The sequence below is a fragment of the Camellia sinensis genome, chromosome 2 (assembly GCF_055761805.1).
Source record: "Camellia sinensis isolate YWXY chromosome 2, ASM5576180v1, whole genome shotgun sequence".
In the NCBI taxonomy this organism is placed as follows: domain Eukaryota; kingdom Viridiplantae; phylum Streptophyta; class Magnoliopsida; order Ericales; family Theaceae; genus Camellia; species Camellia sinensis.
Window position 1 is genome coordinate 178,730,181 of NC_138962.1, and position 23,491 is coordinate 178,753,671.

Consider the following 23,491-nt stretch of genomic DNA (forward strand, 5'->3'; position numbering starts at 1 on the left):
TTGGAGCACTATGTATTTCTTCATCTTCTCCATTTGAGCTCTAACTTCGAGGTAGGGATATCCTACTCCATCTTATGAGCTTTGTCTTTGAATTTTGGCATTTTGATATGTTGGGGTCGTTGGGTAATTTTGTGAAAGTTTAGGGTCATTGTGTAATTTTTCAAAAGATGGGGTTTCAAACATATAAACCTTTATGTATGCAATACATTGGAAAATGGACTCGGTGTTGAATTATTGATGAAAATGGAACCTTAGGGTTGGTGTTGTAATTATGGGAAAAAACCCTAATTGTTGATAAATTAATTTGTATAATTAATTTTGGGAAATGAGAAATTGAATAGGAAATATTCAAATTGGAAAGGTATGGGATTAAAGGGTGGAGTTGAATTAATTTATCGCTCACCTAGACAAATGTTGATATGCTATCCATTTGATGCATTTATTTCCTAGTTAGAGATAACTGCTTTGGGCTATCGGTGGAGGATAGTCTTGATTGTTGTAGACAATGCATGATGATTAAGCAAACTAAAACTAATCAATGGAATGTGTCATCGAATATGACGGTTGGAATAATACATTAACCTTATGTATTGATTGATTGTGTGTATGATAATTGTTTATATGCACTATGTTGTGTGTGAGGAGATAGGGGATGTACTCCACGGTTTAGGGAAAGATAGGGGATGGACCTCTAAACCGGAAGTTGTTTTCCATTGATACAGCACTACAATGTGTATCATATGTGAAGTATGGAAGTGTTTTTGTTATATGGATACAGCACTAAAATGTGTACCATTTGTGAAATATAGAAGTGGTTTTATGTGTTATTGATACAACACCAAAATGTGTATCCATCATGAATTGCGAAAGTATTTTAGTAATGAGATGTAACCTCATTAAATTGCTCGGCCAGGTTTTGAGCCTTGTTTTCAAACTTAAAGTTGAGTAAGAAACGGAAAATGTGATATGACATGAGTTGGAGTATAAGTGTGAACCATCTATCGAATGCTATCATTTTAGTCATTGTTTATAGTTGGTTTAATATATTTCTACTGGGCTGTGGCTCACCCTATATGGGACATTACTTTTAGGTACAGGTAGCATGCCACCTCCAAGGACGTAGCTTAGGAGGCTTGAGGCTGTTGGATTCTTTTATTGTTTTGTTGTATTACATGTATATCAAGCCAAGGGCTTTCTTTGTATAGAGTTAGTACTCTCTTTTTGTAACCAAGTGTTGACTTGGAAAGTTGTAAGCCCATAGGGCATTTACTTTTGATGTCAACATGTAATACATTTTGTAAGGACTACTCTGATGAAATATATTTATGCCTTATTCTCTTACGTTTAAGCATGCTATTGTTGGATGATTATGGGTTTATTTTGAGGGCGTTACAACTTGGTATCAGAGCGTACTGGGTTTGAATACTTTGGGTACGTGGAAAGTGATTAGTATCACAATGGGTTTGTCTCGCTTGTTAAAAACTTATGTGTGACAGTATGTGTCTATTTGATAACATGTTTATGTGACTACTTGGGTATGGGATTTAGTTTCTAGGATGTTGATTGGATCCTTAGGTTTCTGTGAGTCTTGTTGGAAAAGCACTTGATTAATGCTGTTTCTAACCGGAACTCTAGTAACGCCTCGGGGCTATCATTATCCGAAAATGAAATTCGTAAGTGCTTATGTGTTTATGTGCTTACGTGGAGTGAATTAAAATTGTCCATGTATTAGGACGTGAGTGTTATAGCTTCGGCGCATTTGTGAATGTGCTAATTCTTCGTTACCTTTATTAGGATGTTAGGACGAGGATGAGGACGAGGAGGTAGACATGGTAGGCATGGTAGGCAGGAGATGCCTTTACCGGATGATAATCTGGCGCAGTAGGAGGGGGTTGGCCAGGCCAATGTGGCTGAGCCAGCAGGTCAGGAGGCTATGGGCGCTTTAGCCCGTGGGATAGCCGATGCTTTGAGGGAGTCTATAGGTATTCTCAGAGCTGAGAATCCAGGGCAAGCTCAAGTGCAGGCCCCAGTTGTTGATGCAGGGCTTTCCTTCTTGAAGAGGAAGTTCTTCCGGTCTAATCCAGACGAGTTTATTGGGGATCCGAAGGAGCCACTGAAGGCTGACGAGTGGTCAGAGCAAATGAGTAAGACGTTCGAGATGCTTGGCATCAAGGACGGAGCATTGAAAGTGACCTTGGCATCCTTCCAGCTTAAAGGGGGTGCGGGTCAGTGGTGGAAATACATGAGGGGCCGTATTGGTGGCACGTGGGAGGCTTTTGTAGAGGCTTTCCAGGAGAAGTATTTGTCTCCAGCAGTCAGGGAGAAGTTGAGAGAACAGTTTTACCAGCTCAAGCAACTGAGTTTGTCTGTGGCCGAGTTTGAGGCTGTTTTTACCAGTTTGTCCAGGTTTGCACCTGAACTTGTGGCGTCCGAGGAACGCCGCTGCATCGAGTTTGAGAAGAAGTTGAGGCGCGGCCTCAAGATGAGAGTTGGGGGTTCTATGACCCGAGATTATGGGCGCCTGGTTGATGCTGCAACCCATATGGAGATCATGATGTAGGAAGAGGAGGAAGGGCAGAAAGGCTCCAAGAGGAGTCAGGATGGTCAGGGTGATGGTAGGAGACATAGGGGTTCTAACCCTCAGCAGTCTCAGGGTGGTGTTGCTAGATCGACCTTTCCAGTGCCGAGTGCAGGCTCGGGGAGAGGCAATCAGGGAGATTTCACTTGTTACAAGTGTGGTCAGCTGGGCCACAAAGCTTCGGTTTGCCCACAGAGGGGAGGAGGTCAGCGAGCTGCTTCTTCTTCAGCTCGACCTTAGGGCCAGAGTCAGGGCAGAGGCCAGTCTTTGTCTTGCTATCAGTGTGGTCAGCCTGGGCACCTGAAGAGGTTTTGCCCACAGTTGAGTGCCACTTCGGGAGCGTCTAGTTCTAGGCAGACGCAGGGTTTTCAGCCAGCTCAGTCTGTGCATGCTTCGAGGGCCAATCCGGGAGCTTTGTCATCACAGTCTGTGCAGTAGTCGTATGCTCTGAGGGGTGAGCAGGTGGATCAGCGGCCTACAAGGTACGTGTATGCTGTTACCGCGCAAGACCTAGTACTGGCTCCATTTGTTGTGAGAGGTACTTTTCTGTTTTGCAACTCGGTTGCTAGTGTGCTGATTAATACGGGTGCATCTCATTCCTTTGTATCTGCTGCATTTGTATCTGTTTTGGAATTGGAGTTGACACAGTTAGCATGTCCTATATGTGTTGTATCACCTGTTGGGGGTGAATTGATTTTGAAACAAGGATGTAGAGATTGTGATATAGAGGTCGCCGATCGCAGGCTTCCATTTCCTTTTGTAGTTATGCCCATGAAGGGTTTTGATGTTATTTTGGGTATGAACTGGCTATCGTCATACCGGGCTGTTATTGATTACTACCGCCAGAGGGTCACAGTATGTACCCCGGGCGGGGAGTGTTTCCATTTCTTGGGGGATCGGGTTGGTAGTGTGTTGCCACCGGTATATGATCCGCGAGGGCGGAGTGAGCTTAGTGGTCTTTTTGCTAGCCTTATGAGAGGTGAGTGTGATAAGACCCAGGTTGTATTGCCGAGGGTGGTTTGTGAGTATTTGGATGTTTTTTCCAAGGATCTCGTTAGTTTTCCACCTCACCGAGAGATAGAGTTCTCTATTGATTTAGTGCCCAGCACGGTGCCGATTTCTATGGCACCTTATCGTTTTGCCCCAGCCGAGTTGAGTGAGTTGAAGATTCAGCTCCAGGAGTTACTGGATAAGGGCTTTATTCGCCCTAGTGTTTCGCCGTAGGGAGCACCAGCCCTCTTTGCTAAAAAGAAAGATGGTGCCTTGAGACTTTGTATCGACTACCGAAAATTGAATCTGGCTACGGTCAATAATAAGTACCCTATGCCCCGTATAGATGATTTGTTTGACCAGTTGAAGGGTTTCCATTGTTTCTCTAAGATAGACTTGAGATCGGGTTACCACCAGTTGAGGGTCAGGGAGGAGGATATTCCAAAGACAGCATTCCGTACGCGGTATGGCCACTATGAGTTTCTGGTGATGCCATTTGGGCTCACCAATGCACCGGCGGTCTTTATGGACTTGATGAACTGGATCTTCCAGGAATTCTTAGATCGCTTTGTGGTCGTCTTCGTGGACGACATTCTGATTTATTCTCCTTCTGAAGAGGAGCACGAGAAACACTTGAGAGTGGTGCTTGAATTGCTTAGAGCCCATAGGCTGTATGCCAAGTTTGGGAAGTGTGAGTTCTGGCTAGGGAAAGTCAAGTTCTTAGGCCATGTGGTATCTGGGGAAGAGGTGTCTGTTGATACATCCAAGGTAGAGGCAGTGCAAGATTGGGCACAGCCTAAGAGTGTTTTTGAGATCCGCAGTTTTCTGAGATTAGCTAGGTATTACCGCAAGTTTGTGAAAGATTTCTCCAGGCTAGCTTCGCCGTTGACTAGATTGACGCGGAAAGGGGTCAAGTTTGTATGGAGTGAGACTTGTGAAAAGTCGTTCAAAGAGTTGAAAGTTAGATTGACCACCGCTCCAGTTTTGATTATTTCGGAGAGAGGTTTGGGTTATGCAGTTTATTGTGATGCCTCACGAGAGGGTTTGGGTTGCGTGTTGATGCAAGAGGGGAAACTGGTTGCTTATGGCTCACATCAATTGAAAATACACGAGAAGAATTACCCTACACATGACCTTGAGTTAGCAGCAGTGATATTTGCCTTGAAGATTTGGAGGCACTACCTTTATGGTGAGAGGTTCGAGGTGTTCTCGGACCATAAGAGTTTGAAGTACCTGTTTACACAGAGGGACTTGAATTTGAGGCAGAGAAGGTGGATGGAGTTCATTGAGGACTACGACTTTAAATTGCACTATCACCCGGGAAAGGCCAATGTAGTGGCCGATGCCCTTAGCAGGAAATCCATTAGTGATGTAGCTTGTATAGCCATTCGGGAGTGGGAGATGTTGGGTGCACTTGGCGAGTTTGATTTACTTCAGGGCGAATCCGTTGAGGCTGCGGCCTTGTTTTCTGTTATTGCGCAGCCTATACTTGTGACTCGAGTGTTAAAGGCACAGAGAGGTGACCTTGAGGTAGGATCCCTCCGAGAGAAGATCTCCAGTGGGAAGGTTGAGAAGGGTTTGACGGTGTATCCCGACCTGAGTGTGAGATACCGAGACCGTTTGTTTGTGTCGGAGTCTTGCCGAGAGGAGGTACTTCGAGAGTTTCACCATTCACGCCTTGCGATGCATCCGGGAGGCACTAAGATGTATCGTGATTTGGGTCGCCAGTTTTGGTGGCGGGGTATGAAGAAGGATGTGGCAGTTTTCGTTTCTAAGTGCCTTACTTGTCAGCAAGTGAAGGCCGAGTATCAGAGGCCAGCGGGTTTGTTACAACCCTTGCCTATTGCCGAGTGGAAGTGGGAGCATGTCACTATGGACTTTGTTGTAGGTCTTCCAAGGACTCAGCGGGGTAGTGATGCTATTTGGGTGGTTGTAGACCGGTTGACTAAGTCGGCGCACTTTATCCCTATGCGCGTGAGAGATTCGGTAGATCATCTCCCCGACTTGTATATTCGGGGACATAGTGAGGTTGCACGGGGTCCCAGTGATGATCGTCTCAGATAGAGACCCTCGTTTTACTACTAGGTTGTGGCAGAGTTTGCAGAGTGCCTTGGGCACTAAGTTGACCTTTAGTACGGCTTATCACCTTCAGACTGACGAGCAGTCCGAGCGTACTATTCAGATCTTTGAGGATATGCTTCAAGGTTGTGTCCTTGACTTTAGTGGGACGTGGGAGAGGCACTTGCCCTTGGTGGAATTTGCCTACAACAACAGCTTTCAGTCGAGTATCGGTATGGCACCGTTTGAGGCCTTGTATGGCTGACCGTGTAGGTCTCCAGTTTGTTGGGCCGAGGTGGGTGATGCACCTTTGTTGGGCCCGGAGTTGGTGAGGGAAACGACAGAGAAAATTGAGCTTATCTGTAGGAGGCTTGTTACAGCCCAGAGTCGCCAAAAGAGTTATGCCGACCGTAGGAGGAGGCCTTTGGCTTTTGAGACTAGTGATCATGTTTTTTTGAAAATATCACCTAGGCGAGGTCTGATGAGGTTTGGGAAGAGTGGGAAGTTATCCCCTCGGTTTATTGGTCCCTTTGAGATCCTTGAGAGGATTGGGGAGGTTGCTTACCGTTTGGCTTTGCCACCGCAGTTGTCTGGGGTTCATGATGTATTTCACGTTAGTATGCTTCAGAAGTACGAGCCGGATCCCTCACACGTGTTGGATTGGACCGATTTAGAGGTAGATGAGGATGCCTCGTATGAGGAGAGACCGGTTCGAGTCTTAGATAGGCGGGATCAAGTCTTGCGAGGCAAGACCATTCTCTTGGTAAAGGTTTTGTGGAAACATCACGGAGTGGAGGAAGCCACTTCGGAACGTGAGGCGGATGTCCGTGAGAATTATCCGGACTTGTTTGTTGATGTATAATCATGTATTGAGATTTTGTAATATTGTTGAACTTTAAGAGCATTATATATGTCTTAAGTTGTAAAACATGGTATATGTTTTGGTTTATGGAATTATGTTTTGGAACTTGCCTTAAAATGGAAGTTTAATGTAACATTGTATATGTTGAATGTATTATAGAAATGGAAATATATCATGAATATTGAATATGATATAGAATTGTGGAATGTGGTATTGAAATTTGTGAAATTTCAAGGAATGCATAACTATAATGCATGTTGTGGAAAATGTTGTAAATTGCCTCTTGAAAAGAGATGAGATGACCGGTAATGGGTCGAGTTGTTAAATTTCGCATTGTAATAATGTTGGGAATCGAGAAGATCTTGTTTTTTTTGAAAAACTGGTATTTAATTTGGGGGACGAAATTCTTTAAGGGGAGAAGGTTATAGCGATCCCGGTTTTCCCTTTCTGTATTTGTTGTACTCCGGACTTTGGTTCTATGGAGTTAGTGGTTGTATACCTTGTTATCATCCTTTAATTCCGTATGTTTGAGTTTTAGGATGTGTTGGGCGTATTTCGAACAGGTAGGTTGAGTTTTGGTCTAAAGTGTAGTTGCCCAGGTTTTTGATGTTACGCTCGAGCGGGTCATTCTGCGCTCGAGCAAAGTTTGGTTTTTGGTTGTCCGCTCGAGCAGGCCTTCTTGCGCTCGAGCGGGGTTTACACACTCTCAATATTTCGTGCCTCTGCAAAACTTCTGCAGGTGTGTTTTTCACGCTCGAGCAGGTTTCTTTACGCTCAAGCAAGTCGCGCTCGAGCGGGTATATTGGCGCTCGAGCACGTAGTGCTTTGTCTGTCAAAGTTCTCGGAGGGAAAAATCTACGCTCGAGCGGACTGGTTTTCGCGCTCGAGCGGATGATTTTTATTCTTGTGTCTTGGAGCTCGAGCGGGCCATCTTGCGCTCGAGCGTGTCTAGATTTTTGTGCTTGACGCTCGAGCATTCTATTCTCCGCTCGAGCGGGTCATACGTATATCAGTTGGCAGCTGGGCATTTTTTAATCACTTTTTACACTTCCTCTCTCTCTCTCTTACTTTCCCAAAATCGATTTTGAGAGCTCCTCTCTCTAGAATCTCCCTTCTCTCTAGGGTTTGATCTAGCTAGAGTGTCCCACTACCTTGTTGTCTTTGCAAAAGGTGTGTTGATCGTCGAGGGCTATGTTTTGATTCGAGAAATTGTTGAGTTGGAGCACTTTGTATTTCTTCATCTTCTCCATTTGAGCTCTAACTTCGAGGTAGGGATATCCTACTCCATCTTATGAGCTTTGTCTTTAAATTTTGGCATTTTGATATGTTGGGAGTCGTTGGGTAATTTTGTGAAAGTTTGGGGTCATTGTGTAATTTTTCAAAAGATGGGGTTTCAAACATATAAACCTTTATGTATGCAATACATTGGAAAATGGACTCGATGTTGAATTATTGACGAAAATGGAACCTTAGGGTTGGTGTTGTAATTATGGGAAAAAGCCCTAATTGTTGATAAATTAATTTGTATAATTAATTTTGGGAAATGAGAAATTGAATAGGAAATATTCAAATTGGAAAGGTATGGGATTAAAGGGTGGAGTTGAATTAATTTATCGCTCACCTAGACAAATGTTGATATGTTATCCATTTGATGCATTTATTTCCTACTTAGAGATAACTGTTTTGGGCTATTGGTGGAGGATAGTCTTGATTGTTGTAGACAATGCATGATGATTAGGCAAACTAAAACTAATCAATGGAATGTGTCATCGAATATGACGGTTGGAATAATACATTAACCTTATGTATTGATTGATTGTGTGTATGATAATTGTTTATATGCACTATGTTGTGTGGGAGGAGATAAGGGATATACTCCACGGTTTAGGAAAAGATAAGGGATGGACCTCTAAACCGGAAGTTATTTTCCATTGATATAGCACTACAATGTGCATCATATGTGAAGTATGGAAGTGTTTTTGTTATATGGATACAACACTAAAATGTGTACCATTTGTGAAGTATGGAAGTGGTTTTATGTGTTATTGATACAGCACCAAAATGTGTATCCATCATGAATTGCGAAAGTATTTTAGTAATGGGATGTAACCTCATTAAATTGCTTAGGTAGGTTCTGAGCCTTGTTTTCAAACTTAAAGTTGAGTAAGAAACGAAAAATGTGATATGACATGAGTTGGAGTATAAATGTGAACCATCTATCGAATGCTATCATTTTAGTCATTATTTATAGTTGGTTTAATATATTTCTACTTGGCTGTGGCTCAGCCTATATGGGACATTATTTTTAGGTACAGGTAGCATGCCTTAGGAGGCTTGAGGCTGTTGGATTCTTTTGTTGTTTTGTTGTATTACATGTATATCAAGCCAAGAACTTTCTTTGTATAGAGTTAGTACTCTCTTTTTGTAACCAAGTGTTGACTTGAAAAGTTGTAAGCCCATAGGGCATTTACTTTTGATGTCAACATGTAATACATTTTGTAAGGACTACTCTGATGGAATATATTTATGCCTTATTCTCTTACGTTTAAGCATGCTATTGTTGGATGATTATGGGTTTATTTTGAGGGCATTACACCATTCGTAGGAGAAAATCTACTGTCTTTAGTCTGCCTTTCCATGCTAGCCAACCAAAAAATTCGATTCTATGGGGGGAGAGGGGTGAATGTACTTCGCCCATACCAATTTACTAGATGAAAGAGGTGTGCCAAACCCAGCTGTCAGAAAATTATACATAAATAAAATTGTAAAAATACCTATTTTTGAGGTAGACCAAACCAGTTTATCTTCTGTCTTTGACTTGATTGCAGGAGTTGCCTCTAAAAGGGCTAACATTCTAGAAACCTCCACCATTTCCCAATCATATAGCTCCTTTTTGAACTGAAACACCCACTCTCCTACAACCTCATTCCTTGTCAGCATTGAATTTAAGGACTCTCCCTTATTAACTACCAACCTATGTAGAAGTGGGAATTCCTCTTTCAGACAAGTGAGAGAATGAATCTCAATATATTTTTACATATCTCAAAACACTTTTATATAGGACTTATGTGTCGGTTTCAATAGATTGATTTATTGCCCAATAGGTCATTTGATAATTAGCAACGTTTTTCTTCAAATATTAATAACAAACGTTACTAATTGTTAGTTTTTAGCGACAATTTAAAAAATTCGTCAAAAAAATTCACTAATTCTAAATTTTAGCGATAGTTTAAAAAATTTTCACAGAAAAATGTTACTTGACATGGATAGGCCAATAAGGCTTACAGCCCACAGCAAACAACCCCAAACCCATCGCTTAGGACCCATAGCATAACCCGGTTGGTAAAGCCCAGGACAGCTGGAGGCCATCTGGGCATGGAGGGCTAACGACATTCGGGCACATGGCAGGTGAAACACAGGCCACATCAGCAGACAAAGATCTGCAGAGTTATTGCCACAACACATCACCATTAATGCAGCCCATCACAGCATTTATTACGACAACACCTCCCCATCGGAACAGAGCCCCCTCACCCTAAACAAGGTAAGCTACGGCACAGGCTTTCGGCGGAAGGGGGCACGTCGCAAGGGACAGTGAAATGATTACCAAAGGATATAAGTAAGAATCGAAGACAAGAGGAAGGTTAAGTTTTTCTATCTCTCTCTCTCTCTCTCTATATATATATATATATTTCCTTCTTCCTCTACTGATTTGCTCGCCGGAGGGTTCACTGGGGGACTGCCCCGTTCCCCTTTGGACTTGCTTGCAGGTCATCTGGTGGAATCATCCGCCTGAATCGGAACTTGAAGAGCTTGGACCAGCCCGACCCATCCACCCAGGACGAACTGCATCATCATTACTAATTGTCAATTTTTAACGACAAATTCAAAAATCATCACAAAAGTCTTTTTTTAGCGACCATTATGATAAGACTGACTTTTAGCGATGAATTAATATGATTTAATGGGAATTAAGCCCAAATATTAACACATGTTGGTAATTTACCAGAGGACGGGAGTTATAATTTTAAAAAGATAATAATTAAAAATATTATATTACCTTTACCTATCAGTCAATTTATCCACAATCCACCTATCTTTCTAAGTATCATCTCTCTATTTGTCCTCATGTACCTATCTGTCAACTTAATTTGTCTATTTATTCATATCCCCAATTGGCCACTACTTGCCACTTTTTGGCGAATTTTTTAAAGTAGGTGGTCCAACAATGATATAGTGGCAATAAAAATGGGTTTTTACGGTTTTATATCAATGGCATACAATAAATACAAGTCATAGTTTCTCACTTTTATGACTTCCTTTTTTTACATGTTGTAAATAATTTTCCAACTGCGACATGTCTATTGCGTAGGTTGTGAATGCATTAAACAATGATTTTTTTACAACTTGCAATGTTAGCTGTACATAATGAACTTTCTATGACATGTATATGACATGCCGTTAATACATCCACTACACACGACACACGCACACTAACTTTTAAAAATATTGAACATTTTACGACGCACAAAAAGGTAGCCATTAAAAATTTCACTTTTCACGACACACAGAAAATCAACTGTTTAAAATATTATACTTTTCGCAACACGCAATTACTATCATGAAAGGTACAATCAGAAGAAGAAAAAAAAAAAAAAAACACCAAAATAAAAATTTTACACGCCAAACACCAAAAAAAATTAAATAAAAAAAAAATCAAAACCCCAACTCTTGAGCCCCAATATCAATCTAAAAAAAACCATACCCTTCCATATACTAGTATCTCTGTAGTGTCTCTCTCTTCGTCACTTTACTCTGTAATGCTCTGTTTCTTCTCCACCCCACAGCTTTTCACTGTTGCCATTGCGCCACCGTGACCACCAGTGAGCCACCTGCATCGTCTTCACCTCCGTGCTTCTGCTATCAGGGCCGCTACTTTTGCCAAAGTTGAAACCACATCAGGTATCTTGCAATCTCCATCTCTCTCTCTCTCTCTCTCTCTCTCAAACAATCTGCCTCTCAATCTTAATCTCAATCTCAATCTCAATCTCTTTCTCTCTTTCTCTCCTTTTGTGTTTGTTTGTTTGTTTTCTTTTTTTTTTTTTTTTTTCCAATTGGTAGTTTTTCCAGATGGATGATTACGAAATTTATTCTGAGATTGAAGAATAAGGATTGCAAATTTATGCATGTGTCTTCCTTCAAGGATAACCAGCTTCTTTCCCCCCTGGTTATTTTGGTAATTACTAGAAATTGATTTCCTATTTGGTTCAAATTTAATACTGTAGTTTCAGTCCCATTAATGGTCTTCTTTTGCTTTACTTAAATGGCTACTGTTATTGTGATTGCTCAAGGCATCATGGACATGAAGGTATGAAGCTCATTTGTGGGACAAGAATTGCTGGAATGAATCACAAAACAAGAAAGGAAGACAAGGTTCAATATCACTTCTCTCCTCATATTATGTATCTATATATATATATTTCTTCATAGACATATCTTTATAGCAATTTTATTGATTTCTTTCTGCTTATTGCATTGTTGGTGCTGGTTTTGTGGAATCCTAATGAAATGATGCAGTCTATCTTGGTAATTATTTCTAGGAAGACAAGGTTCAATATCACAATAATATAGTTCCTTTTTTTTTTTTCGTAATTATTTCTAGGAATATGGTCACTTAGTGGCTCTTATTTTATTTTGGTGTTGGTAATTCAGGTGCCTATGATGATGAAGAAGCTGCTGCTCAAAGACAAACAGCCTCTCTACTGGTGGTTTGAATGCGATGACGTGACTATGTAGTTTCTAACAAGCTTGTGTTAATTAGATTAAATGGAATTAAATCACAAGCTATCTGCAGTTTCTGTACTAAATTGAGTGATACTGTCTCAAGTGAAATAGGAAAAGCATATGGAAAAACAACGTAAGTGGTGCATCTTTTAACTTGTGGTTTCCTAGGTTTTTTAGGATTCTCATTTATGACAGTAAATTTTATAAGTTGGTATGGTTGTAAAACCTTTGTTGTTATTATTGTGCATAAAATTTGTTATTAGGTGATCTATCATGCTATCTTAGGTTCCCATCCTGCCACATGATAACTTAAAAGTTGTGTTGAGTTTTGATCAATGGTTGAGATTTTGATGAGACTACTGCCAGTTATATGTTAGTATTACATACACTGGATTCTATCTCGAATAATGGAAGCTAAAATTATTGCAATTGGTATGTTGAATGGAACCCACAAATTCTACTCCTGGGATTGATTTTTGGTCCAGTTGAGGAGGGTGATTTGTGTCAAATGCTTTAAATGGTTGAGATTTATCCTAGGAAGCATGAGTAGCATCTTAAGAGATTTATCTATCCTAAAAGGATGCTATTTGCACCTCAAGTTAGTAGAAAATGTGTGTTTTGAATTTTGAAGTCATCGACATGATACTTGTTTTACAGTAGATGCATTCTCCAGATTATATTCTGGTTCTGTGAGTTTCTCAGTTAAAATCTATCTGTGTATCCCAGGAAAAAACATTATTTTAATATTGTACAAACCTTTCAAGTTTTCTTTGTCAATTCCGTCACGGTATCCGAGCATTAATGACCTCCTACAAAATGTTCAATGAAATAAATATATATGGTGTGCATGCTTTAAAATTGCTGCTTTTAATGCAGGTATCTAGTCACGAGTCACGACATTTAAGATAGTTCCAAGGGGAACCGAAGGAGCTGTTAGTGTTGAGGGAACCGTTGCTGGACTTTTAGCATCAATTCTCCTTTCTTTCGTTGGTTATCTGATGGGTGAGGTATAATAAATTCTCTTTGTTTTTACAATTCTAAATATTCGACTCTCATTCCCTCCACATTCTTCAATCTTTTTCTCTTTTTTCACTTTGCTTGTCTCCTTTATGAACAAAACTTAAAACAGCATTAAGATGGTCGGAACTTTCATTCTGCTTGTCTGTTTTTTTTAAGCTTTGTGTTATTAGAATCTTTCAACCGGCACTTTTATGTTTATATCTTCATAAGATATCTGACCAAATCTGTATTTTTCCTTCTCTTGAAAAAATAATTGGAAAACAGATAAGTGGACCCGAGGCTGTGATTTGTGTTGTAGCTTCCTAGATTGCTAATCTTGGTGAAAGCGTGATAGGTGCTTCCCTCCAAGAGAAAGAAGGATTCTGATGGGTAGGTGACCAACATGAATTATCATTTCAATTCTTTACATTTTATTGTGCCATCATATGTGTTTTAGATTTTTACACAACTCAGATTCAACTGAATGAAGACTATAAACTATTAGGGATTAGTTTAATGAATCCTTTAACACCATTCTACTAAATCTACAATCGCTTTCTTGACCTTTGAGATTACGAAGGTTTTACTCAAGGGTACATTAATTGTGTACCTATCACAAGCTCCCTTTTCTTAGGCATTTGAACCTTCGTATGAAAGATGAGGCTCTAACTTGTAACTATGTTGAGTTTTTGTTTGAGATAGCGAGTTGGTTGAGAAAGCAACTTTAGAATGGGCATTGGAAAATTTATTTATTTATTTATTTTGGATGGGGAGGAACCCATGGTTTAGCAAACTTTGATGGAACCTCTAATCTACCGTAAACCTCCCTCTGTCACCATAATCTCCACGGACCATGCACTTCAGTTAAGTCATAGGGCTTATGCCCTATTGTAGGTGGCCCCAAGACTTGAATAGGGGACCTTAGGCCTTGGGTGTCTCCCAAAGCCTTACCTGTTGAGCTAACCATTGGGGTTGGAATTGGGAAAACCACTTCCTTCTTCAAACCAATATTTTTAGTGTCACACTTAGTGTTTTTGGAGTAAAGAGAATACTGCGAAGACAGATTGCTACTCTGGATTCTAGGAGTTGAGAAAGGCTTGTTGCCACAAGTGCATTATACCTGCTACTATCTGAACAGATGCATGCATTGGCTTATTCCACACTAGCTGTTCTCTTCAAACATCTAATCTACACATTAGGCATACTTCAAACGGAATAGTTAACATCAGACAGTGATGGCCCGATAAGGGCAGGCCAGGTACAGTATGGATTGGTGATTATCATTACACATACTACATCTGGCCTATTTTTTTTTAGGTTACCTTACGTCTGGTATTCTCCACTTCTGCAATTGTTTGTTGATTTTGAACAGTAAAGGATGCACTGCAGTGTTGTTTGATGCAACTATAATTGGTATAGTTAGGAGGTAATAGTGGGCTACCCACATTTCAATGCATTAGTTAGGTGGAGATTCAAAATTGTGTTGTGCTTTACTAGGGTGGAAGACCACGTGTTGCAGACTTCGTTCATGGTTCTGATGGATTAGGGAACATTTCCTTACCTCCTCCAAAATCCAAGAAAATTGAGAAGAAGGCATCGGAATTTTTGGTGGATATGGTTTCTAAATATCCTGGTGAAGTATCCATACTTGTGCTGGGACCATTGACAAATTTTGCTTTAGTAAGTTTTAATATCTTTCCTTTTTGTTCACTCTCACAAATAATGACATCTTCAAATTTTTCGGGTGTGTAACCTTTACACTCAAGAAGCATGCGTTTGTTTGATCAGGCAATGAAAAGGGACTCATCCTTTGCAAGCAAGGTCAAGAGAGTAGTTATTCTTGGTGGATCTTTCTTTGCATTGGGGAATGTCAATCCTGCTGCTGAAGCAAATGTAAGTGATTACCACCTCTACAATACGTTCTCCTATTCCATATGGTATGAAATAGAACATGCCTTATTTTATCATACAGTTCTCTTAGATGTATTGAATCTTTTTAGATTTGGAAGTGTAGAAAACTTGAACACCTATTGGGCACGTTCCATCTCATTAAATAAATTTGTTCAAAACCATAACTGTTAGTTTTCAGTGGCAGTCTCGTAATCTCTCTTGGGAGGGAGTATTTTATAGAAGTTGGAATTAGAGCTATCCTAGGCAAAAATTAGTGCTAAGTGCTAACTTTATAATGGTTATTATGAAGTAATCAAATCAGTTTAATTCATGCAGGTATGAGCCACTATCTTATTTTCTTGGGAGGGAGTAGTTTATCCATGCTTATGATCTAATATATGCTCTTTCTACTGATGTTGTTTCAAGTTTGGTTGCTCTAAGAAGGGAAGCTTTTGAAGACGGAATCCAAGCTACTATGAATTTTCTAATATCTTTAGAACTTTTTGGATGGTTTTGAAGTTGAGAACAATTTTTGATGTTTAGAAACATAGTTTTTGGATGATTTGTAATGCACAGACAATTTTTGGAAAAATTAAACATGACGTATAGGATGTGCTGTTAAAAGTTTTAATGGCATGCTATGGCATGCCGTTAAAAGTGAATGACTTTCCATGACTAGTTATGATGTACCTTGTGCGTCGTAGAATCGTATCCATGACGTGCATTTGGCGCCGTAAAAACCTTTTTTTGGTGCCATAATCCTTCAAAACAATAATTGTCCTTCTCACCAAATAATTTCATCAATCATATCATTTTCACTATAATGATCAATTGTCTAACCTAATATCATATCCTATTATCACTTAGATACCCTTTTATATATTAATGAAAGAAATATTGAGAGAGTGATTAAAAGAGCTAATACGCTCTGTAATTCAAAAATGTGTATTAAACCTGAAGAGAAGGCTCCATTATATAGGAGAGCTGATACAACATCATTATGATACTACAGCATGAAAGAAAACATATAGAAATAAAAAGCAGCCGAAAGCGAAGCATCTGATGAGAAGGCACTACCTATACAACTAAGCAAAGCACTACAACTAAGCATATGATGGAGAAGCACTAACAAAGCATCTGATGGAGAAGCACTAACTAATATATATTAAATATATATTAATGATATAAGCATACAGCTGGTATTATTATATTAACAATAGCTTGATTTCCAACAATTAAGTATATATTTTTTTGTAGGCACTAAAAGAAAATAAACTTAAAAAGGAACCATTAAATTATATATTACAAGTTTACAAAATTGTTACATGGATCAAGTAATTCAAGCTCTCATACGAAACCTTAAAATTATCACATGGATCAAGCAACCATCAATTCGTTATATGAAACAGTACAACAAAGAACTACAATTCAAGTGAAGCCTTGCCATTACAACAAAACCACAGAAATTAAAAGTAAGAAAAAACTCAAAGCCAAACACTAGAAGCTTTAGGGGACGCAACAAAAGCTACATCAAACAACATCTGCAAAACACAAGAAACTAGAATTTCTAAATGGTTTGACTCAAACTTGCATGAGCTCATCTCCCAGAAATTTGACACTTATTCAAGGCTTGAAAGGTATCAGAAGCAACATCTTGTATCTTCAATAGCATCCATTAATTCTGACTCTATGTCTTCTTTGTCATTCAATTGTTGAGATGCATTTTTCTCCAACATTTTTGTTGCACCCGAGTGCTTAAGTAGAAGCCAGATGTGTGAGAAACTGTCCACCATGCCTAAGCTCTTGAACATGGTGATTCACCGAGCAGCAGCTCACAGCATAGCACAACATCTCTACCCATATATTACTCATGATCTCCCATTTGTCTTGCTTCTCCATTAAACTAGTGGCAAGTTTTTCTCCATTAAACTGGGCTTCTTCAAAAAATTTCTCCACATTAGGATAAGCTTGAGTAAAATTTTCATTGTTGTTACAGAAAGATAAAGTAGGACAAAAAAGCAGAAGATGCATCATGTAATATGACAATATTTTGGTTGTTTCCACTTTGTTTGGGATTGACTTTGAACTTTCTGGTTCTGAACGATAGCAAATGTCTGTAGCAACGTGCCAAACGGCAATACTTTTGCCAAATTCTAGCTTGATACTCCAATTAGCATCCAATCCATATTTTTCAAGGGTCCACTCACCTCTTTTAATGGTATAAGCCTGTGAAGTTTCAACTTCCAAATCTTTCAGCTGATAGATGATAAGTTCTTTGATACTAAGGTTGACTCTATGCGATGGTAGGCTGAACTTTGTTGTTGCATATTTGTTGCAAAAGTTTAACCCAGATTGTCCCATAACCTCAGACCATCTTTGTTTTTAGAGATCACAAATTTGTGAAGATGAAAAACCGGAGTGACCAACTTACTTGGGTAATGCTTACATGCCCAAAAAATTGCCCAATCTGAACCAAGTTGTACAAGAGCTCCACCTATTTCTAAACAAATGGCTCCAACTAGCAAAATTATGGTTATCGGAAGATCACCTTTCAAATGCCCATCAGGCTTTTTAACTAAGAAAAAGCCCACCAACACAGTGACAATGCAAGAGATGCAAATGAGTCTGAGAATGCTTCCATACTGTAAAAATTGTGCCTACCTTACTGAAGAGCATGTCATACATCAATCCCAACTCAATCTCAATCAACTTGAAAGTATTGTGAGCAGCATTATCTTCATCAATTTACGAATTTTTTTTTGTCAATTCACTACAAGAAAATTAGGTTATAACAACGTTTTTGCTATGGCGTTTTTTCAAAAAACGTTGTTTCAAAAGTTTTCAAAAATACTTTACAAGCAACTCATTTTGAAAAACGCGTGCTACTTGTACCAACATATTTTCCCTTTCAAGGCCCACGCGTTTTTCATTTTTCTCAGTCAGTCCTGAGATAGATCTAGGGTTCTGTCTCTTCATCACTCCTCTTTCTTATGGTGAAAGTTCACTAGATCGAGCATCGTAGGCTCCGATTTACGATCTCTCTATCCGACTCTCTCCATCTTGGCTCAAAGCTCTTGATCAGTCCGATTTGAAGATTAATTTTGTGAGTCTCATTCTCTGATTTTTTGATTTTGTTTATATACGAACACAAATCTGTATCTAAGATCTCAGATTTGTGTGATATATATAAACTTGTTAAGTGTTAGGGGTAGTTTGGTCTTTATGTATTATTCTTATTAGTATAAGTAGTTATGTGTAAGGGGGAAACCCTATGCTTTTTGAATCAATATTATACAACAGCTTTCTCTCGTTCTATTTCTTCTTTTTATTCTTCTTCTTCTTCTCATCTATACATTCAACATGGTATCAGAGCACTATCTTCTTCCTTGAAGATTGTTCCTTAGGCTTCATACTGTTCCTGGTACGTCTGTTATAGCAAAGCAAAGCTAAAAAAATAAAAAAAATAAAAAAAATACAGTATGCTCAAAAATTAATGGGTAATTACCCTATAATCTCATTTTGATTGTTTGGTCATTATTGATTGAGTTTTCTAATTTTTTTGATTTTTCGTCAAAATTGGGTGATTTTTCGAATATCACTGTTTGATCCTATTTTTCTGGTTCTGTCCCTTATTCTCCTATCCTTGGGAGCCGACTGGAACCCTAGAGGGTTTATTGTCCTTGGTTTGATGTATTTTGGCCCTATCTTGGTTTTTTTATCGCTGTTCAGATGCTCTGCTTCGATTTTCTGGCTTGTAGTTGATCTGGTTGCTCTATTTTGGACTTCTCTTGGACTGTTTTAGCCTTAGAAGGTGTTTTTGGTGTGCTGGTTGGGTGATTTCTGGACTTGTTTGATATCCAGCTTGTGTTTTTTGCACCCTCTTTTCTCATCTCATGGCTGACAACTTGGGTCAGGACTCTAAGGGCAAGGAGGAGAGTGGACTGAGTCGTGGTCTTACTCTTGGTGATAGTCCTTCTCTCCAGATTAGTCCGGTCAAACTTAATGGTTTTAATTACTTGATTTGGTTTCGCTCCTTTAGTCTTGCCATTGTTGCCCGGCGTTTGACTGGCTATATTACTGGGAGTACCGTGCCACCTACTGAGGATAGTGCTTTATCTGCTCAATGAATTTCTGAGAATGCTTTAGTTATGACCTGGCTCATCAATTCTATGGAGCCTACCATTAGTCGGACTTTTCTCTTGATGGATACTGCTCACAAGATCTGGATAGCAACCTCTCAGATGTATTCTCAACAAGGGAATGATGCACAGGCCTATGAATTGCGTAAGAAGATTAGGGGTTTGGATCAGAAGGATCGCTCTCTGGCAGTCTACTATGCTGAGTTGAGTGGTTTGTGGCAAGAGCTAGATTTTTACTAGAGTTTCCAGCCAGTTTGCTCCAAAGATGCCACTATGTTTCAGCAGGCTGTGGAGAAGGAGCGGGTGTATGATTTTCTTGCTGGTTTGAATTTGGAGTATGATCAGATACGGGTTCAGGTGTTGGGTTGCGCTCCGTTTCCTACATTGCGTGAGGCTTATGCCCTGGTTCAGCAGGAGGAGAGTCATCGTAGTGCTATGGTGCATGCTCCTGTTCCGGATCGGTCAGCGATGGTTGTCGGCCCCAAGTCACGTGATTCTCCGCCTTTTCCGCCTCCAGGTGGTGGTAAGGGTCCATTAGTTCGTGATTGTCCTAGGAATAACTTTATTTGTGATGCTTGTGAGCTTGCTAAGCATAAACGTACTTGTTATCCTTCAATTAATAAAAGAAGTACTTTTCCTTTTATGCTTATTCATACCAATGTGTGGGGTCCTTTCCCTGTTGTTTCTACCTCTGGTTATCGTTGGTTTGTCACATTTATTGATTGTTATTCCCGTGTGACTTGGCTTTATTTACTTCGTACAAAAAATGAGGTTTTCTCTTACTTCAAAAGTTTTCATAAAATGGTATCCAATCTCTTCAATGCTACTATCAAAATTCTTAGGAGTGATAATGGGACTGAGTATGTTGATGGCGCTTTCCGGGCATACCTGGACGAGCATGGCATTCTTTATCAGACTAGTTGTGTTGGCACTCCTGAATAGAATGGAGTTGCTGAACATAAGAATGGCCATCTCCTTGAGGTTGCTCGCTCTCTCTTGTTTACCATGAACGTTCCTAAGTCCTTTTGGGAGGATGCAGTTCTTACCGCGACTTACCTTATTAACCGTATGCCATCTAGTGTCCCTCACTTCCAACTTCCTCTTGAGCTTCTTCCTGTGACTTATCCCACTTCTTCCCTTCCGCCTCGGGTTTTTGGTTGTGTCTGTTTTGTTCATCTTCACCCTCGTACTCGTGGGAAGCTTGATCCTAAGGCTGTCCGGTGTGCCTTTCTTGGTTATTCTGCTACTTAGAAAGGCTACAAATGCTATGACCCTCACTCTCATAAGCTGTACGTTAGTATGGATGTCACCTTCCGTGAATTCGAGTCATTCTTTTCTGGTCCTCCGCCATCTCCTCAGGGGGAGCGTGGTATCGATGAGATTGCGGATGAGACGACATCATATCAGCATGAGTTGTCTTTTTTCCTTCCTACTCAGCGGGCTGTTATTTGTGGTGAGGGGGAGCCTAGAAGTTCTGTTGATGAGGAGTCGGATATCGGTGGTTGTTTGGACAAAGCTGATCTTAAGACTTATTCACGGCGTCAGAAAGAGCCGGCTTCTCTTGTGCCACCAAGTCAATCATCATCTCCTATGCCAGTTCCACACTCAGTGTCAACTAACTCTTCAGGTAATGATCCTCATCTCATTTCTTCACCTGTTGTTGATGGTCCTGTTACGGATGATTTGAGTCTTCCTATTGCTCTCAGAAAGGGGGTTAGAGCTTGTACTCAACACCCTATTTCTAAATTCGTGTCATATGATTCGTTGCCTTCTCCGTATCGTGCTTTTGTTTCGTCCCTTTCTTCTGTGTGTATTCCGCAGGATTGGAAAGAAGCCATCAATGATCCTAAGTGGAAGGTAGTTATGGTCGAAGAGATGCAAGCTTTGAGTAAAAATAACACATGAGAGTTGATGTCTCTTCCGAATGGGAAAAAATCAGTTGGATGTGAGTGGGTGTTCACCATTAAGCACAATGCAGATGGGACGATTGAACGGTACAAAGCAAGACTAGTGGCCAAGGGATTTACCAAAACATATGGAATAGATTATCAAGAAACTTTTTGCTCCGGTAACAAAGATGAATTCCATTTGGGCTATTCTGTCATGTGCGGCTAATTTGGGATGGCCTCTACAACAACTAGATCTGAAGAATGCTTTTCTTCATGGGGATTTGGAGGAGGAGGTATATATGGATGTACCTCCAGGATTCTCATCTCAGTCTACAGTTGGAAAGGTTTGTAGATTAAAGAAGGCTTTGTACGGTTTGAAACAATCTCCTAGAACCTGGTTTGGTAGATTTCTCAAGGCAATGCTTAGATTTGGGTATCAGCAAAGCAATGCGGATCACACCTTGTTTGTCAAACGCAATGTACATAAGGTAATAGTGCTTATTGTATATGTGGATGACATAGTTGTGACAGGTAATGATGAGGAGGAGGTGACCCATCTCAAGATGCAGTTAGCCAAGAAGTTTGAGATAAAAGAACTTGGTCCATTGCGATACTTTTTTGGGATTGAAGTTGCTTGATCTGATAAAGGCATCTTTATTTCTCAAAGGAAGTACATTCTAGATCTTCTTGAGGAAACGGGCATGTTGGGCTGTAGACCAGCTAATTCACCAATTGAGACTAATCATCATCTTTGTAGTGGAATTGGTGAGCCTGTGGAGAAGGAAAGGTACCAAAGACTTGTGGGAAGACTGATATATCTCTCTCATACTTGTCCAGATATTGCCTATGCAGTTGGGATAGTGAGTCAGTTTATGCATGATCCTCGTGCAACTCATTTGGATGCAGTCTATCGTATTTTGAGGTACGTTAAATCTGCCCCTGGAAAATGAATTTTGTTCTCTAATCATGGTTACTTGCGGTTGGAAGCGTTCACAGATGCAGATTGGGCAGGCTCTATAGATGACTGACGCTCTATCTCCGGTTATTGTGCTTTTGTAGGGGGAAATTTAGTCACATGGCGTAGTAAGAAGCAAGTGGTTGTTTCTAGATCTAGTGCTGAAGCTGAATACAGGGCTATGGCACATGGAACATGTGAACTAATGTGGCTTCAATCTTTGTTGAGTGATATAGGACTTGATTGGAGTGGTCCCATGACTTTGTATTGCGACAACAAGGCTGCTATTAGTATAGCACACAATCCTGTTCAACATGATCGGACTAAGCATATTGAGATTGACAGACATTTCATTAAGGAGAAATTGAATAAGGGTTTGATATGTATGCTTTTTGTTAAGTCTGAAGATTAACTGGCGGATGTTTTTACTAAGGGTCTTAGTAGTAAAGACTTTCATCCTATTTGTTGCAAGTTGGGCATGAGAAACATCTTTGCACCAACTTGAGGGGGAGTGTTAAGTGTTAGGGGTAGTTTGGTCTTTATTTATTATTCTTATTAGTATAAGTAGTTATGTGTAAGGGGGAAACCCTATGCTTTTTGAATCAATATTATACAGCAGCTTTCTCTCGTTCTATTTCTTCTTCTTATTCTTCTTTTTCTTCTTCTTCTTCTTCTTCTTCTTCTTCTTCTTCTCATCTATACATTCAACAATACTAATTTATGTTAAAGAGAACACAGATCGATCGATCGATTGATCGATTGATTTTTAGTCTATTGATCGATATCGAACACTCTCTCTCTCTGGATTTGATCGATTGATTGCTTTCGTTCAGATTTGTAAGTTTTAGTCCCTATGTGCATATTAACATCCTCAAATGCTTAGTAGTGTATATTTAGGATCTCTCTGTGTAAGTTTTTGTTCAGATCTACGTAAATCTCTATTGTTTGATCCAAATCTTGGTCCTAGGATTTGATTTTGTTCATTGTTGTGCGTCAAGTACTAAGCCGATTGAATTATGTTGAGATCTTTAACATTTGAAACTTCAATTTTTTCTCAGTAACCAAGCAGTGTTTTTGTTTACTTTTCTATGTAATTTTCTTTGTTACTTCATAGCTGTCTAATCGATTGTTAGTATGAGGTTGTAGATCAAGCTTCAAAAAAAATCCCAAGTTTTTATTTTTCTCACTTATCTATGTATTTTGATCCTCTTGAATTTTGGTTATTGTGTGTGTGTCTTATTCAAAGATGCCTATGAAGTTCTTTGAAAGTTCAGATTGGATCCAAAACCTGGCTGTTTGATTTATATGTTATGGAATTCCTTTAAATGGTGTTTGGTTATAGAGATT

General features: G+C 39.7%; 1 protein-coding gene across 11 annotated transcripts in view; it reads left to right on the plus strand.

Moving 5' to 3' along the window:
- The first annotated feature begins 11,182 nt into the window (after positions 1 to 11,182).
- LOC114256870 (uridine nucleosidase 1) overlaps positions 11,183 to 23,491 on the plus strand; it is a 240,550-nt gene continuing 228,241 nt past the window's right edge. For 4 of the 11 annotated variants that reach the window (XM_082907401.1, XM_082907399.1, XM_082907402.1 and 1 more), the window contains exons 1-8: positions 11,230 to 11,450; positions 11,610 to 11,724; positions 11,840 to 12,074; positions 12,201 to 12,405; positions 13,149 to 13,279; positions 13,557 to 13,661; positions 14,769 to 14,951; positions 15,060 to 15,164. Coding sequence is in view for 6 of the 11 variants with exons in the window: in XM_082907398.1 (XP_082763524.1) it covers positions 20,600 to 21,205 (606 nt within the window). In the remaining 5 variants the exon portion in view is untranslated. Of the gene's footprint in view, positions 11,451 to 11,609; positions 11,725 to 11,839; positions 12,075 to 12,200; positions 13,280 to 13,556; positions 13,662 to 14,768; positions 14,952 to 15,059; positions 15,165 to 15,497; positions 23,451 to 23,491 lie in introns of those variants that run through there. The other 7 variants (XM_082907409.1, XM_082907405.1, XM_082907398.1 and 4 more) reach the window with 6 other exon arrangements.